At 43.7% G+C, this 17,884-nt stretch overlaps 1 protein-coding gene and 3 non-coding genes across 4 annotated transcripts in view; all 4 read right to left on the bottom strand.

The window, feature by feature from the left end:
• Nucleotides 1–54: 54 nt before the first annotated feature.
• avil (advillin) overlaps nt 55–17,884 on the bottom strand; it is a 21,650-nt gene continuing 3,820 nt past the window's right edge. Inside the window, exons 5-20 of the mRNA XM_063215903.1 lie at nt 17,162–17,270; nt 16,882–16,992; nt 15,674–15,879; nt 14,950–15,028; nt 14,208–14,306; nt 13,529–13,682; nt 12,802–12,902; nt 12,342–12,479; nt 11,757–11,915; nt 11,168–11,347; nt 3,632–3,783; nt 3,190–3,334; nt 2,794–2,982; nt 1,998–2,075; nt 1,388–1,501; nt 55–642 (exon numbers count right to left, since the gene is read on the bottom strand). Of these exons, the coding sequence (XP_063071973.1) occupies nt 529–642; nt 1,388–1,501; nt 1,998–2,075; nt 2,794–2,982; nt 3,190–3,334; nt 3,632–3,783; nt 11,168–11,347; nt 11,757–11,915; nt 12,342–12,479; nt 12,802–12,902; nt 13,529–13,682; nt 14,208–14,306; nt 14,950–15,028; nt 15,674–15,879; nt 16,882–16,992; nt 17,162–17,270 (2,128 nt within the window). The 3' untranslated portion in view covers nt 55–528. The remainder of the gene's footprint in view (nt 643–1,387; nt 1,502–1,997; nt 2,076–2,793; nt 2,983–3,189; nt 3,335–3,631; nt 3,784–11,167; nt 11,348–11,756; nt 11,916–12,341; nt 12,480–12,801; nt 12,903–13,528; nt 13,683–14,207; nt 14,307–14,949; nt 15,029–15,673; nt 15,880–16,881; nt 16,993–17,161; nt 17,271–17,884) is intronic.
• LOC134463534 (small nucleolar RNA U13) lies at nt 4,129–4,225 on the bottom strand. The gene has a single exon (XR_010037770.1). It is a non-coding gene; the product is annotated as a small nucleolar RNA U13 (small nucleolar RNA).
• Nucleotides 5,695–5,791, bottom strand: LOC134463531 (small nucleolar RNA U13). The gene has a single exon (XR_010037768.1). It is a non-coding gene; the product is annotated as a small nucleolar RNA U13 (small nucleolar RNA).
• On the bottom strand, nt 6,403–6,499 carry LOC134463533 (small nucleolar RNA U13). The gene has a single exon (XR_010037769.1). It is a non-coding gene; the product is annotated as a small nucleolar RNA U13 (small nucleolar RNA).

The raw sequence follows: 17,884 nt of genomic DNA, 5'->3' as shown, positions 1-17,884 counted from the left end.
TCATTGTAATTCCACATATCTATATTAACTTTGAACAATGTCATACACACCACGAAAGTCTTTGTGTTTTTATTGGGTTATCATTATTGCATTTGCATCAAAAGTAGGTGAGTGGCATTTGGCAAATATATTATGGCTGTAGACAAACAAGGAATGGTGACAATGCATATGGAAAAATCAACCAACAAATCATTCTATCATTTGGCTCATTCTGTATATGAGAAAGAAACACATGAAATAAAACCTGCAAGATTGTCATTATTGGCCAGTAATGGGTTTTGATATGTTCTTCAGTAAAATGTTCAGTACAGTATATGTAATATTTTTTCCCCAAATGCATTCATTAGGAACATGACTGTACAGTCCATTATGTGGTGCAAATATGAATACAGTGCAACATAAATATTAAATATTTCATGATGTTTCATAGTTTATCCCAAGTTAAGTTGAGCCTGAATTACTGTACTTTAACAATGAATTGTGATGATGGTGACAGAAAAGATAAAATGACAATATTCCATCATTGTTTTAAAACATCTTCTTGGCCTTCTTCAAGCTGATCTGTTTCCACTGCGGTAAACAGACAAACTCATCTTTAGACATCCCAAATATGTTCTGGAAGTCTCCGTCGGAGAGGTGTTTCTGGAGGAGAGGGTGGGAGAAGTGAAGAGAAGATGAGCGATTGAGAGGGAAACAGTATTAACCAAACACATTATTAATATTTAAAAACAATTTTAAAATTACATTGAAAAGACACAATTATCATACTCAACTGCCAATAAGTAATACTTATTCAAACACCATTTCACATAATTGAATTCCATATTGATGTGCTTGCCTATTGCATTGTAGATCATCATTTATGTTCAGTGGCTTGACATCTACAGTCCCTCTTCTGTTTCTCTAAATCAGTGTTTCTCAAACTTTTTCAGACCTAGGACCACTTTATCTCCCCAAAAATGTTCAAGGACCACCTGTCAACTGAATTGAGAGCTGACCGTTGCTAATTTGACACTGCTGATTTCAATTTTTATTCACATTACAAGCCTGTCTTATTGTGGTGAAAATATGACTCCAGCTATGTTTAGCTTTGTAATATTGTCACAAATATAGACTATTTCTAGCTTGTTTTGGAAAAGTAGAAATCCCCTCGCGGAACACCTGAGCTCTGTCGCGGACCACCAGTGGTCCCCGGACCACACTTTGAGAATCACTGCTCTAAACGAAAGCCACAGATTTTAGAAATTCCCAACCAGTTACAGTGATTTATGAAATAATTCAGGATATAGATACTGATCAGAATCACCATTGTCAATCTCTTTGGGGTCAACTGATGGACCCAAAAACATGACCTTCTTGGTGTGGGCAATAGGTGGAGCTGTCTAACCTCTTTTTCACTGGGGTCTACTCCTTCTGGCAGCTCATCCACTTGCTTGTCCATGAGATCTTCTGCAGGGTGCGTCTCGTAGGTCTTCGCAACGGTGGCACCACCATTCTCTTCCTGTGGTCACGAGAAAAGTCAAAGGTCAATCACATTACATATACAGTGTGGATAATGCTGTTATGGAAAAAAGATTTTTGACCATTATTTGAATGATATTGGTGGTGCTGACGTCTGCTCTATATTATCAAATTAAAGTATGAATATATAAACATTTTCAAAAGCATATAATCTATGTTGCGGAATTTAAGAGAGTTTCTGTTCAACAGTTGGACAGATGCAAGCAATATGGCTATAGGCTCATATTGAAAGGTAAACATTAAAGGTATACTAGACTGGCATTTTCGACTTGGAATACCGCTAAATGTATGGATGGAAATTGGTAAAAAAAAACCTCTCAAAATAGCAAACCTGCAAAATATCCTTATCCACCTATTTTTAACATTTTCCCTCTTATTGTAAATTTGGTAATATTCATCCGATAATTCTGATGGAGCTCGACTCCTGTCACAAAGTTGCTATTAGAATGAATGTAGAAAGTGATGGCAGTCTTTACCGGCCTCACAGGCGTGACCCTGGTCAGAGACGTCACCTCACCCAGCTCCATCTTCAGCTGCTCGTACGTCTTCCCTCCCTAACAGACAGACAGACAGACAGATAGACAGATAGATAGATAGATAGATAGATAGATAGATAGATAGATAGATAGATAGATAGATAGATAGATAGATAGATAGATAGATCGATTGTTTATTTGTCCTTTCTGAAAATTGTTCTGTGCCATCATTTCCAAGCAGCGAGCTACACAATGGCCAAGAAACCATAGCACAACACAAACACACAACACAGGCACACAGTCTCTTTCACTCACACACACATACATTACGCACACACACGCACACGTACACGTATACGCACACCACGCGCACACACAAACGTACACGCACGCATGAGCCCGCATGCATGCACACACACACACTGATATTTACATATTCAAATGTCTACACATATTACTCTGTCTCTCACACACACACTCATTATTGTTACTGTTTGGCAATGTAGGTTACTACGGCACACATGCACACTGACATTTAAATATGCAAACATACGCATGCACATAGACAGAGATAGTGACAGAGGCTATATCTTGGTCACCCTATCTGACCATCTCTCAGTCATTCTTTCTCGGGCTTTCACTCACACATTCACACACACACTCACACACACACGTGCACGCACACACTAACTATAAATGTTGTCAGCAAGTCTGCGCTGCCTGAATATCAGCACCCTGTGTGGCCTTCAGCTCTCAGCACCAAGTGCCCCCCATCCCCCACCATCCCTTCACTCACGCTCCATTTCGTGGGGTCCCAGGCCATGAACCATCCGGTGAAGGTGGGGGGTTCGAAGCCCTGCTTTACCAGCAGGATGGGGGTGTCTGGGTCGCGGGAGCCCGGGTGGGTACGCAGGTACTCCTGGCAGGTCACCACAGACTCCTTACGCTCCACCTCGTTAGCCTCATTCCCCACCCACAGGAACACCTGGAACACAGACACACAGCAAAAGCAGCTATCACTCACCATGATGTCAAACAAGCATGTACAGTATGTTTATATATCGATGCCACCGCTGGATGCAACTTATACCTGCTTTGAATGCCTTGATTGGAAGATGTTTGTCACACGTTAAGGGTTCATGAAGAGCTGTGTCTGGTCTGGTGTGTTCCACGTCTAGCTAAAGTCACTTACCTGGTCCCATGTGTCCAAAAGCATGACATCATCTATGCTGAGGTCATCTTGAGTGAACTGCGTCACCTCAGTGACGATAAATCGTCCCGTCTTATTGGAGCACTCAAAGAGGCGTGGCTGATGGTCTGTTGTGGCTTCCTGCAATCTGAAACAAACAAATAGGTGAGCCATTAGGTGAAATGCCACGAAAGACCTCAGGATGGCCTGAATTTAAATCATCATTTAAGTCATGTGTTTATCATTCCAATAGTCACAAAGGATCAACGGTAAAACTTCTTGTCGATAGGTGGATGGTTGCTGTGGCACACTGCTTCAGTTTTCAGTACAGTGTGGGTCATATTCCAACCTTATCCCGTCTGTCTCCCATCCATTTCTTGTCCCATACTCGCTCCACCGTTCTATCATAAGGCTCAAAAGGCTAAAACTATTTAAAATATGATACCTCTTGTCATTGGCATACTGGGCCTTGCCACCCAGCAGCTGCCAGAACTCCAGGGGTTCATGGCCCTCTGCGATAGTCTCCTCGGCAATGGGGCCCTGGCTAATCACCTTGCTGATCTCCTTAGCCATGGCCCTCTCGTCGCCACTCGAGCCCTACAGTGGGTGAACATCAAAACAGTGGCAAGGCAAGGCACAGAATATTTAAAATGTGAAGGAAACTCCAGCATCTAAAAAAGAAAATTCCAGCATATAATGGCAATTTAAATGTTAACATGCAGACAAAGTGAACAACTTTTGGCACTTTATGTTTACAAATTGTGTGACGATTACGAATTCATTTCACCTCACTGACATGCATCATGTTTGGTACAATAACACAGATTCAAGTCCATGTGCCAGTGTACTTTATATTCAGGCACATACTATACCTCTGACTACATTAATGTAAGAAGGCAGTGGCACACTTGTAAATGTTATTTAACATCATAGCAACATCAGTATCAGATAAGTCATGTGCATAGCGTAACAAGAAAGCTGCACATATCACGAATGACTCATGATAAAACTCATCATCTTTTGAATGACCTTGAAGGATCAAAGTATTAGAGGGTCTGGCCATGTCCCAGTAGCAGCACATGGGCCTCAACATTATGGTGGTCAGATGGCAACACACTCTATATTTCTCAGATGTACAGTACAACATGATGTCAAAGAGTTGTAATAGGTATTTTACCATGAGTGAATTTCACTAAAGCCATCTAACGTCTTTGTGTATTTTTAGATGTCTAGAATATACATGGGTTCGCAGTGTTTGTCAACACGATGTTATGAGGAGGGGCAAGACACTGGCAGCCAACCACGTCAGCTATTTGGTTGAGTTGTGCGCACCTAGTTTCACGCAGTCAGGGGGAAACAAAAATTGAGAACCCAATAGATGAAGTGCACTGTAAGTGCAGTGATTGGCTTGCATGTCAGATTTCACACACCTGGAGAGTTGATATAATTAGAATCACCTGCTTCAGAGAAGTGTCTGAGCCATACACAGCACAGTACCTTCTGAACCTTTGATGTCTGATGTCCACCTGAAAACCTCAGCTTTCCTACGTACTGTAGCTACATGTAGTGAGTGCCTAATAATACCTTTCCACACGACAGGTAAAATACTGAATACTCTTTATTTTGGCAACGTTTCCTAAGTAAAACTGCACACTTCATACAGCATGAACATGCTTGGTGCAGAAATGACTCCCTATATGTTCTCCGTTGGAGACTTGGGAGTATTGCTTGTCCTAGTATGTACTATTCTCTCACATAATTAAACATCATAAGGCTCAGGATCAGATAAGTTCTGTGCATAGCGTAACAATAAAGCTGCACATATCATGAACGACTCATGATAAAACTCATCATCATTTGGATGACCTTGAAGGATCACCATGCAGGAGGGTCTGGCCATGTCCCAGTAGCAGCACATGGGCATCAACATTTTGGTGGTCAGATGGCAACACTCTGTATATTTCTGTACAGTACAACAGGTTGTCAAAGAGTTGTGATAGGTATTTTACCATGAGTGAATTTCACCAAAGATATCCTAATGTCTTTATGTATTTTTAGATGTGTAGAATATAGACGCAGTGCATTGTGGGTGCAGTGATTGGCTTGCCTGGCAGACTCTACTCACTTGGAGGGTTGAACCAATCAGAATCACCTGCTTCAGATAAGTGTCTGAGCCATACACAGCACAGTACCTTCTGAACCTTTGATATCTGATTGATCTCTACCTGAAAACCTCAGCTTTACATACTGTATTGTAGCTACATGTGGTGAGTGCCTAAATACCTTTCCACACCACAGGTAAAACACTGAATACTCTATAAATTGGTAATGCTTTCTAAGTCGTACTGCACACCTTGCACAGTATGAACATGCTTGGCGCAGAAATGCAGATAATATGAGTCCCTGTATGTTCTCCATTGATGACCTAGGGATATTACGTCTCCTAGTAGGCTATGTATCAAGAGACAGTTATTCTTTCACATTGTTAAACTTCATAATGGTCATCAGTGTCAGATAAGTCATGTGCATAGCGTAACAAGAAAGTTGCACATATCATGAATGACTCATGAGAAAACTCATCATCATTTGAATGACCTTGAAGGATCAATGTCTAGAAGGGTCTGGGCATGTACCAGTAGCAATACATGGGCATCAACATTATGGTGGTCAGATGGAAACACACTATATTTCTCTATCTATATTTCTCAAATGTACAGTACAACAGGTTGTCAAAGAGTTGTGAGAGGTATTTTACCATGAGTGAATTTTACTGAAGCCATCTAATATCTTTGTGTATTTTTAGATGTGTAGAATATAAATGAAGTGCACTGTGGGTGCAGTGATTGGCTTGCCTGTCAGATTTCACACACCTGGAGGGTTGAACCAATTAGAATCACCTGTTTCAGAGAATTGGTCGAGCCATTCACACCACAGTACCTTCTGAACCTTTGATGTCTGATGTCTACCTGAAAACCTCAGCTTTCCTACATACTGTAGCTACATGTGATGAGTGCCTAAATACCTTTCCACACCACAGGTAAAATACTGAATACTCTTTATTTTGGCGACGATTCCTAAATCAAACTGCTTGGCATATAAATGCAGATATGAGTACTGTTCCCCATTGAATACTTAGAAGTATCACATCTCTTAGTATGTAGGCTATCAAGAGGCAGTTTTTTCTTTCACATAGTTAAACATCATAGGGATCAGTAGTGTCAGATAAGTCATGTGCATAGCGTAACAAGAAAGCTGCACATATCATGAATGACTCATGATTAAACTCATCATCATTTGAATGACCTTGAAGGATCAATGTGTTAGAGGGTCTGACCATCTCCCAGTAGCAGCACATGGGCATCAACATTATGGTGGTCAGATGGCAACACACTGTATATTTCTCAGATGTGCAGAACAACATTATATCAAAGAGTTGTAATTGGTATTTTACCATGAGTGAATTTCACTAAAGCCATCTAATGTCTTTGTGTGTTTTTAGATGTCTTGAATATAAGTAATGTGTAAGTATTACTATATGTAATATGTAAGTGCAGTGATTGGCTTGCCTGGCAGATTTCACACACCTGGAGGGTTGAACCAATTAGAATCACCTGCTTCAGAGAATTGCATGACCCATACACCGCAGGACAACTTCTGAACCTTTGATGTTCCATTTATCTCTACCTGAAAACCTCAGCTTTCCCACATACTGTAGCTACATGTGATCAGTGCCTAAATACCTTTCCACACCACAGGTAAAATACTGAATACTCTTTATTTTGACGTTTCCCAACTCCAACTGCTCACCTTTCACAGTATAAACATTTTTGGTACAAGAAATGAGTCTCAGTATTGTTCTCCCTTCAATACCTAGAAACATTACACCTTTTAATGTGTGTCAGAAGAAACATAGCTAACCTTCACACTAGTCAATAGTATCAGATTAAATCATGTGCATAGCATAACAAGAAAGCTGCACACATCACGAATGCCTCATGATAATACTCATCATTATTTCAGTGACCTTGAAGAATCAACATGAAGGAGGGTCTGGTCATGTCCCAGTAGCAATACATGGGCCTCAACATTATGGTGGTCAGATAGCAACACACTCTATAGTTCTCAAATGTACAGTACATGTTGTCAGAGAGTTGTGATAGGTATTTTACCATGAGCAAATTTCACCAAAAGTGTCTTAATCTTTGTGGTTTTAGATGTGTATAATATAGATGAAGTGCATTGTGGGTGCCTAACGAGTCAGCCACACCTGGAAGGATTGAAGCAGAGCCATACAGTAGGTGCGATCAAGTTCACGTCAACGCATACATGCGCATGTAGACAGCAATGCACCCTGGATGAAAATGCTGCATGCCAGTTAGATTTCCTGTCAAACTTCGAAATTTCGTCAACGTTGCGTTGACGAGGTGACATGTCACATGGTGTCAAATTATCGCGGGATGCATGCGACTGCAGTCAGATCTTGCAACCTCTGCAGTTGCTTATCCCCTTCAACGCTCGTCGGCGGACTGCCTCCGAGGTCACGCGCCCATGAACTGGTTGGTCAACAACTCACTCACATGTGTATATGGGTCTTGTCTCACACCTCTACACAAGTTTGCGCAGGTCTCCACTTCAGCTCCTCCTCACTGCCTGTCCCCCCACTCCTCACACGTGGTGTGTTAGTAGAGCAAACCGGTGCGAGCTCATCGTCTCGTTCATATTTGTGGCCGACTGCAAATGCGCTGTATTTAATAACACCCACATCGTGACAACAAGTTCTCGCTCACACCCTTCGTCAATGTTGATCGACAGCAACAAAGTCGTATGGGGCTACTAAGTGCATTCGACATGACATCAACGCAGACATCCGCATTTAGACAGCAATGCATCCTGGATGAAAATGCTGCATGACGGTTAGATTTCCTGTCAAACTTCGAAATTTCGTCGACGTTGCGTTGACGAGGTGACATGTCACATGGTGTAAAACTATCGCGGGATGAATGCGGCTGCAGTCAGATCTTGCAACCTCTGCAGTTGCTTATTCCCTTCAACGCTCGTCGGCGGACTGCCTCCGAGGTCACGCGCCCATGAACTGGTTGGTCAACAACTCACTCACGTGTGTATATGGGTCTTGTCTCACACCTCTACACAAGTTTGCGCAGGTCCCCACTTCAGCTCCTCCTCACTGCCTGTCCCCCCACTCCTCACACGTGGTGTGTTAGTAGAGCAAACCGGTGCGAGCTCATCGTCTCGTTCATATTTGTGGCCGACTTTAAATGCTCCTTTATTTAATAACACCCACATTGTGACAACAAGTTCTCGCTCACGTGCTTCGTCAATGTTGATCGACAGCAACACAAGTCGTATGGGGCTACTAAGTGCATTCGACATGACATCAACGCATATATGCGCATTTAGACAGCAATGCACCCTGGATGAAAATGCTGCATGACGGTTAGATTTCCTGTCAAACTTCGAAATTTCGTCGACGTTGCGTTGACGAGGTGACATGTCACATGGTGTAAAACTATCGCGGGATGAATGCGGCTGCAGTCAGATCTTGCAACCTCTGCAGTTGCTTATCCCCTTCAACGCTCGTCGGCGGACTGCGTCCGAGGTCACGCGCCCATGAACTGGTTGGTCAACAACTCACTCACGTGTGTATATGGGTCTTGTCTCACACCTCTACACAAGTTTGCGCAGGTCCCCACTTCAGCTCCTCCTCACTGCCTGTCCCCCCACTCCTCACACGTGGTGTGTTAGTAGAGCAAACCGGTGCGAGCTCATCGTCTCGTTCATATTTGTGGCCGACTGCAAATGCGCTGTATTTAATAACACCCACATCGTGACAACAAGTTCTCGCTGATGTGCCTTGCGCAACGTCGACGCTCGCAATGAAGTCGTATGTGCTTACTAAGTGCGTTCGATTTCGCATCAACGCATGCATGCGCATGAAGACAGCAATGCACCCTGGATCAAAATGCTGCATGACGGTTAGATTTCCTGTCAAACTTCGAAATTTCGTCGACGTTGCGTTGACGAGGTGACATGTCACATGGTGTCAAATTATCGCGGGATGTATGCGACTGCAGTCAGATCTTGCAACCTCTGCAGTCCCTTCAACGCTCGTCGGCGGACTGCCTCCGAGGTCACGCGCCCATGAACTGGTTGGTCAACAACTCACTCACGTGTGTATATGAGTCTTGTCTCACACCCCTACACAAGTTTGCGCAGGTCCCCACTTCAGCTCCTCCTCATTGCCTGTCCCCCCACTCCTCACACGTGGTGTGTTAGTAGAGCAAACTGGTGCGAGCTCATCGTCTCGTTCATATTTGTGGCCGACTTTAGATGCGCTGTATTTAATAACACCCACATCGTGACAACAAGTTCTCGCTGACGTGCCTTTTGCAACATCGACGCTCGCAACAAAGTCGTATGCGCCTAGTAAGTGCATTCGACATGACATCAACGCAGACATGCCGATGCAGACAGCAATGCATCCTGGATGAAAATGCTGCATGACGGTTAGATTTCCTGTCAAACTTCGAAATTTCGTCAACGTTGCGTTGACGAGGTGACATGTCACATGGTGTAAAACTATCGCGGGATGAATGCGGCTGCAGTCAGATCTTGCAACCTCTGCAGTTGCTTATCCCCTTCAACGCTCGTCGGCGGACTGCCTCCGAGGTCACGCGCCCATGAACTGGTTGGTCAACAACTCACTCACGTGTGTATATGGGTCTTGTCTCACACCTCTACACAAGTTTGCGCAGGTCCCCACTTCAGCTCCTCCTCAATGCCTGTCCCCCCACTCCTCACACGTGGTGTGTTAGTAGAGCAAACCGGTGCGAGCTCATCGTCTCGTTCATATTTGTGGCTGACTTTAAATGCGCTGTATTTAATAACACCCACATCGTGACAACAAGTTCTCGCTCACGTGCCTTTCGCAACATCGACGCTCGCAACAAACTCGTACGCGCCTAGTAGGAGAGTTGTGCAATTGGAGGACCAGGAATTAAATTGCAGCCCCGCCTTTCAACGAGATCGAGGTCGCGCCTAAAGCGGCTGTCTTTCCATAGACTCAACATAGAACCACCACACTAAAAGCCAAAAAAAAGGACTAACGAACTATACCGCGGGGTAATCACCACAAATATGTAAACTATCAACTGTCTCGGTAATGATAATCACAACAGTTTTACCATCTGTGATGTTTATCTGAAGTTATTACTACGAACAGCAAGTCTTGTCATATTCCTTGCATTACATCGCATTGCTTTTGCTGTGTGCTACGCCCACTTCTAGGCACTAACATTCGCAACACTAAGCAGTTCTGAGACGCTAAACAGCTAATTTTGCTAATGCGGAAGTCGGCCCTAGGACACAGTGGACATTGCCCGACTCTCCTACTGTATGGCTCTGGATTGAAGCAATTAGAATCACTTGGCTCAGAGAATTGTCTGAGCTAAACACACAGCAGGGCCTTCATCCTCTGAACCTTTGATGTTTGACTGATCTCTGACTGAACATCTCTTAGTCAACTTTTCCAAATGAACTGGGGCCTATACTACAAAGGGGTTCTTCTATTAGAGGATTTACCTCTTAACTTAACCTGGTTTATTCCTGAACCAGCTTTAGCCCCATAACACCTACATCAGGTAAATCAGTGCATGTTATTTATATTCACTGTTTTCTCAGTCAAAATGCAGATGAAAGCTGATTAATACTGCTGTGGTGGTATTCATCATAAATAGTGTTCCATCATAAGACCATGACCATGCTTGATTCTTTTTCGGCATGCTTGAGTTTTTCTCTGCAATATAACTGTAAATCAGTGGAATGCTCAGTGGTTGAGATACAGAATAATCCTACCGTAAGTATCCCTTTGCCAAATGGCTCGAATTAATCCTTAATTGAATGGCATAGTTAAAACTAATGGTTTTGATTTGGACTAAAAATGTGGTGGTGAGTGCCTGCACACCTTTCCACACCACAGGTAAACGGTATTCTCGCTCTTCAGGAGGAAAACGTCGTTGGAGTTGAGAAATCCAGCCAGGGCATGGACCTCGATGGCCTTGGTATTTGACTCGTCGCTGCCGCTGACCTGGAAGAGGCGGACTGGGGGCTCCGGTTCCGAGCTCCCTTTCCTGGAGGTTCCCCCCTAAGGAACACGGAACATGGAACATGGAACATGGAACATGGAACACACCACTTGGAGTTAAGAAGGGGACTACAATGAGAGACTCATTGGGTCAACAAAAAATGAAAAAGATTGTACGCTTCTCTTCAAGGATAATTGGCCACAATATTTTTGCCTTTGTTTTGATCGCTGATGTCAACTGTATTCCACACAACTTTGAGACAGCTTCTGAGGACTAAAGGGTCTCGTTGCATGTGTAGTGATAGATTCTGTGGGGAATATTTTGTGGCCCTCTGCAATAGTCTGGTAATCTACTCTTTTTGAACACTGACCCACCTCAGAGATGATAATACTTTCTAGAGGACTAGACCTGGTGAGCTTCAAAAAGTGAATTCAAAATCAATTACTGAAAGTGTATAGATTGACCCACCTCAAAGATGACCATCTTGCCCTTGAACATAGCCATGAAGTGCCTGGGCTCCTTGCCCATGGTCACCCTGACCTGCACAGGCTCGTCATTGTACTCCTGGTCCAGGTTCACTGCCTGGAAGGCACTGGCCGCCAGCTCATCCTGGGAGGCATGCCTGCCCTGTGGAGAAGAGCCAGCCGTTCCGGTCAATTCAGCCTTCAGATTCTTTTTTACTCATGTGTTTTTTTTTGCACACCTTAACTGGCAGTTGCTTTGGAGATGACCCATTGGTCACTAATCAAAACTCTGGATTTTATAGTTTTCAGATTTTTAAATAGCCTATTTATATATATATATCGGCCTTTAGTGCCGCCAGTACGCCAGTGGTGAGAGAAGACAGTAAATGGTTGAAAAAGAGAGACAGGGTAGATTTGGGAAATGGCCCAGGCCGGATTCGAACCTGTTTCACCATGGACAATGTGCCTGTACACTATATGGTATGGCGCAGCACTCCGCTGTTCCCCCGTCAGATTATAATATCTTTTTACTGTGACATCCTGATTAAAATGAATATCTTAATCTGCAACATAGTCTGTGGTTGGTTACCTGCCATATGTAGAGGATGTATAGTTTCTTGCTGTTCACTTGATATGTGTAGAGGATGAGGTAGCAGTCTCCGCCGTAGAAGTAGCCGTGCCACTCTGGCTCCACCTTAACAAGCTCCAGATCCTCAATACGCCAGATCTTAGGGGAAAACAGCAGTTGTTTATAGGAACTTTCAAAGTCATCCTTGACATTTGCACATGGTGTCATATACAGCATGAATCTTTGATATCACAAGACATGCACATGCAATGTTATCATTGTAATTGTGCACAAACGAAGAAAGGAGAAGTAGTTAGAAATAAAAATGACTATTTGTGACAGTAACAGACTGCAGAACAAAAAATCTAGTTTACCACACTTTTCTTCAGGAAAACAGGAAGAGATATGAAAGCATATGACATGTTTGTATGTTAATTGAAAACTACGTAGTATATGATTTGTGGCCTCTCCTCTCCCGTACCTCCACTGTTCCAGACCCGTCATCCACCATGCGCTCCTGGGCAGCAACTTCTGGCATGACGTGCATGGTGGTGGCATCAAACTTCTCCTGGCTTACTTTGGCTATGGGCAGAACATTATCTACATCAGCCTCCTGCCTGCCTTGAATAGCAGAGTGGCCACTATCGTGCTCATACTCAACAGCCAAAGAATTCATTAAAATAAATACATAAATAAACTAAAATATAAATAGCACACACTATAAATAGCACCACACTCACAGACACATGTGCAGACACATACAGAAGACTGTGAACAGCATTCAAAACTCTCTACCTTCTACTGAACGTCAGCATATACGTCCACCACCAGTGTGCATTGTGTGAAACTATGGCTGGTACTGATTAGCCAAACACACACACACACAGATGACCTGAATTCTCTACTGTTGCCACAGTGGAGGGTCTAGACCAATATTACCAGGGGGAATGACGTGAGGCCAGTGACTTTTCAGGGGTGCATAAATTGGCTATATTTTTTAAATGTTATAAGTATATCATATACAAAAAAGGAACAGCATATCATGTCATATCATGCATTCAGAAATGAATATTAAGTCATTGGTTGTTCAGCACAGGGGTCCACAATAGGGACCAGGAGGAAATCTACAGGGTCCCTGGCCCACTGTCCCCTGTCTAGAACCGCCGGCGGCCCATACCACACTGCCACTGCCCATGGCCTACACTCACCCACTCTGCCGACCGAGTGAGTCTTGCCCATGCCTACTGTCTGGTCCTTGCTGCGCCAGCTCTGGAACAGCTGCTTGAAAAGGGCCGACTCCGCACCGTCATTCACCGTCTCGATGTTGGTGGTGTGGGAGTACCCCTTCAGCTTGATGAACTCCTGTCAGGACAGGAAGGCAAGACAGGCACAGAGATAGATGGAGGACACCACTAGTGTGGTTTGGGGTGTTGGAGTGTTTTTAGGTCTGCCCTTTGCTTTATTCCTCTTTCATGTTAAGGTGAATAGCAACAGTTCTGCCGAGATTGTGGAGTAGAAATATGTTTTTGTTTCATAAAGACTTGTCTTATTTTCTGATGTACAGTGACTTCTTGTAATGAATGTAATATTTTGCATATACACGCAGATAGGTGGCTTCAGGGCTGGACTGGCCATCTGGCACAGCGGGCATTTCCTGGTGGGCCCCACACCCCCGTGGGCCCCTATTTTCAGAAATGTAAAAAAAATATATAAATATACTTTTTTTAACATTTCTGAAAATAGGGGCCCACGGGGGTGTGGGGCCCACCGGTGAGTCAGTTCTGAGCCGCTAATTGTGAGGGGTCCCTTTAAGTCCAAAGTGCCCTATTTCTCCCCCAGTCCAGCCATGTGGCTTCATCTATGTGAGTGAGTACTGTAGCATCATACCAGGGCTCTTGACATGGCGGCCTGCCTCTCTGCTTTGTTGGCCCGTTTGCCTTTCCACACGTACACCTTCAGCCCACCCTGGTCCAAAAAGTAGCAGTCCTGCGAGACGAAAACAAAAATATTATCAGAATGATTAGTGCTGAGATTGCAGGATTTGGCAAACGCTAATCCGTGAACACAGTACCCAAATGGCAAAACAAATTAGGGAAATGGGTACGAAAGATCATGATCACAGATTAGAGAGAGTTGGATTGAGCGTGAATGGAACAGGGACAGCATCATCCTTATTGGCACTGCTGAAAAGCAGAGCAACAGGACTCCACACATGCTGTTGTGTCTGTGTATAATCTATTCCATTTTGCATACTCTTGCTGTAAAAAGAATAGAGGATACTACATCTATTGCCATGAGAGCAGAGGTTGTGCTTTGTGTAGGAAAATGCTGAATTCCATAAACATCATAAATTAGAATTTAAGTCTTGATTTTTGTTTAAATCTCAGAGCATGCTAATTCTGCTGGCAACTGGAAGTCAGTTTGTGGGTGTCTTCCTGGACTGGGCTCCTACCTGATACGTTGCGCCGTTGGGCCTGTTTTGTAGTAGCTGATTATCACTTGGATTAGGGTAAGGGTTAAAAATACAGTAGATGGCAACACAAGAATAACATACACATTCTTTGTCATGATTTATGAAAATATAACATTAGCCTCTAAACAGTAAAAGTCAGGAATGAAGTGTACATACGTCGTGATTGAGTAAATCCTGCACTAGCGGTCGAGTCCCGATCTCTGTGACCTTCATGACCCCTTCAGCATCCGAAACACTGAACGTGGTATGCAAATAGACAAATACACAAATACGAAACATCAAGTGTCATCAGAAACAAGACAAGGCAAGTGATTAGCATTATTTTACCAACAACCGACCAGTATGGTTCCAGTCAGAATAGTTCTTTCATGTGTAGGCTAAATAAATAATCACCACGTAGGTGAGAACTGTACTGTGCACAGAGGGGATATACTATACAATGTCTGAAGACAGGCTATATATAATCTGACAAAGTTTTGTGAGAGCCCGCACACCTCGAAGGCTTCTTTTTCAGCAGGTGCAGCTTTTCAGGGTTGCCTACTTCAGTCATCAGTTTACACAAGGAAGAGCGCGACACTGCTTCTTCACGGTTCACCACTTTTTATTCTTCTTCTTGGTAAACTGATATATAATATCTGAACTGTACACCGAGGCAATATACTGCACATGGTACAATATCTGTATCTGTAGACAGAGACAATATGCAGTATAGCCTAATGTCAGCTGTGTACACAGAGGCGATATGCTGTATATAGGCTATGATGTGTGAAGACAGTGAGCCCTCTTCCCGTACTGGTAGAGGGTGAGCTGGGTACACAGAGGCGATATGCTGTACTATATAGGCTATGATGTGTGAAGACAGTGAGCCCTCTTCCCGTACTGGTAGAGGGTGAGCTGGGACTTCTGCTCCTGGTCAGGGGTGTCGTCGGGGACGGCGCTGGACAGCGTGGCCGTCCGCTCTCCCAGGGTGCTGTTCAGCGCCTCCATCAGCTGGGGACTGTCCCGCTCCTGGTCACCCTCGATCACCCCGATCTCCGCCCGACCCCCCCGCTCGCGATCACGGATGTCCTTGGCCAGTTGCATACCCTGAGGGGTCGGATAGGGGATGGGTGGATGGGGGAGAGTTGGATAGGCGAGAGGTGGTGATGTTGAGATTAGTTTGCAGCACAGACTTTGCATTTTGAGTTCGAATTTACATTCCAACTGGCCTTGCCTCCCACACAAGAAGGCAAGATGACTTTAAATGATTATTTAGTAAGGCCAATAAACTCACTGATGGGCAACCTGGATTCAGAAGGTAAACTCCAGCGCCACAACGTGGGTATATCGAATGAAACGTATCAGTTCTGTTATGGCTGCTCCTATACCCCCTGCTTTTGGCCTGCTTCCATGTTTCCACTTCTTCACTTCACTAAGAGTTACTTCAAATGTATTCCTCATCATCGACGGAAAGCACATCAATAATAACCATAACATTGCTGAACGAAGCAGTAAGACTCTCGGCCGCCCAAACTCACTTCAATCAATAGTGTTTGCTTCGCAATAAACTGTGGCACACATGCAAAGCTGTGCCAAATTGTGGCTGAGAGTTTTGGAATGTACTGAAGACTTTTGAAGGCTCTTCTGCACCAGTAGGCCTATTATATTCTCTTTTCTACTAAGGCCTATTTACTGCTGCAAATAGACCCATTGTGCTTGCATTGTGACATTGTATGCATGGATGTATGCATTGTAGGCCTACTGTATGCATGTATGTATGTATGTATGTATGTATGTATGTATGTATGTATGTATGTATGTATGTATGTATGTATGTATGTATGTATGCATGTATGTATGTATGTATGTATGTATGTTATGTAGGCCTATGTATGTTTGTATGTTTGTATGTTATGTAGGCCTAGGCCTTTGTATGTAATATGCAGGTATGTAAGCAGGCTAATGTAATCTGTATGGTAACTGTATGTACAGTACAATTCTCTTTTCACATAATGTGTGGTGAATGTAAAAGGCATTCTATTCTATTCTATTCTATTCTATTCTATTCTATTCTACTATATTCTACTCCACAGTGATTAAAGCATGAACCTTGAGACGCTCCTGTCTGTTGCTCTCTGGGCCGTTCCATTGGATGATGACTTTGCCAATGTCCAGCAGGAAGACATCTCCCAGGTTGAAGCTCTGCCACGTCATCTCCACCTGCTCAGGCCAAACACAACAGCACAAAGGTCAAAGGGAGATTGCATTCATTGCAATGACTCTGGCAAATGTCCCCACCACCGCCGCCATGCTGCAAACAACTTGGACTCCTATCAAGAACATATTGTAGGACTTCGAAGAAGCTGTCAGAATGTTCTAGAGACTGTACCTCCATGGCTGTGACTCTTCTCTTGCCCTTGACGTGCAGGAGTCTCTGAATATCGTATGTGTTGGTCTCAGTGTGCCTCATGCCCGATGCCACACCACCTTTCTTGTAGCTGAAGAAACAAAGAAAAACACAGATGTTCTCCTCAGCTGAAAAGCCGTTTGTTATTTATTTCTTTGTTGATTTGTTTATTTGTTGGATTCCCATTAGCTGTGTCAATGCCACACACTGAGGTCCACTAATACCAATAAGAATCATTATAGTGGGGCTTAAGGTAGAGTACACTCAGAATGAATGGAATTTCAAGGGGTATATTTTCCTGGATTCTTGCATGTATTTGTTTAACAAAGGTAGCTTTTTTGCATTCTCAACACAGCAAATCCTTATGTCATCTTGTAGCGTACGTTATGTAACCCTCCCACTCCCTCACTTACATCAGTGCTTCTTACATTTGACATAGCCGTGGGGGGTCCATGAAAAAGCTTGTTACAATACAAAGCACATTAAATTGCACCATGTACTTATGTGAGGGAAACACCAGCAGGCCCAACCAAAATTAACTGTTCCCCACTTTTGCGTCAAAATGACTATTTCAAACAATTGCACCATTTTGGGCCACTACATTAGGCCCAAATAAGTTTGGCCTGAAATGGCCATGGCTCAAACAGCTATGGCACCATACTGTCACACCAGTGACCCAGGTTCGATTCCAACCTGAGGTCATTT

The sequence above is a fragment of the Engraulis encrasicolus genome, chromosome 14, assembly GCF_034702125.1.
Source record: "Engraulis encrasicolus isolate BLACKSEA-1 chromosome 14, IST_EnEncr_1.0, whole genome shotgun sequence".
NCBI classification, from domain to species: Eukaryota; Metazoa; Chordata; class Actinopteri; order Clupeiformes; family Engraulidae; genus Engraulis; species Engraulis encrasicolus.
The sequence above is the reverse complement of the archived record's forward strand: the minus strand, read 5'-3'. Positions and strand labels throughout refer to the sequence as shown.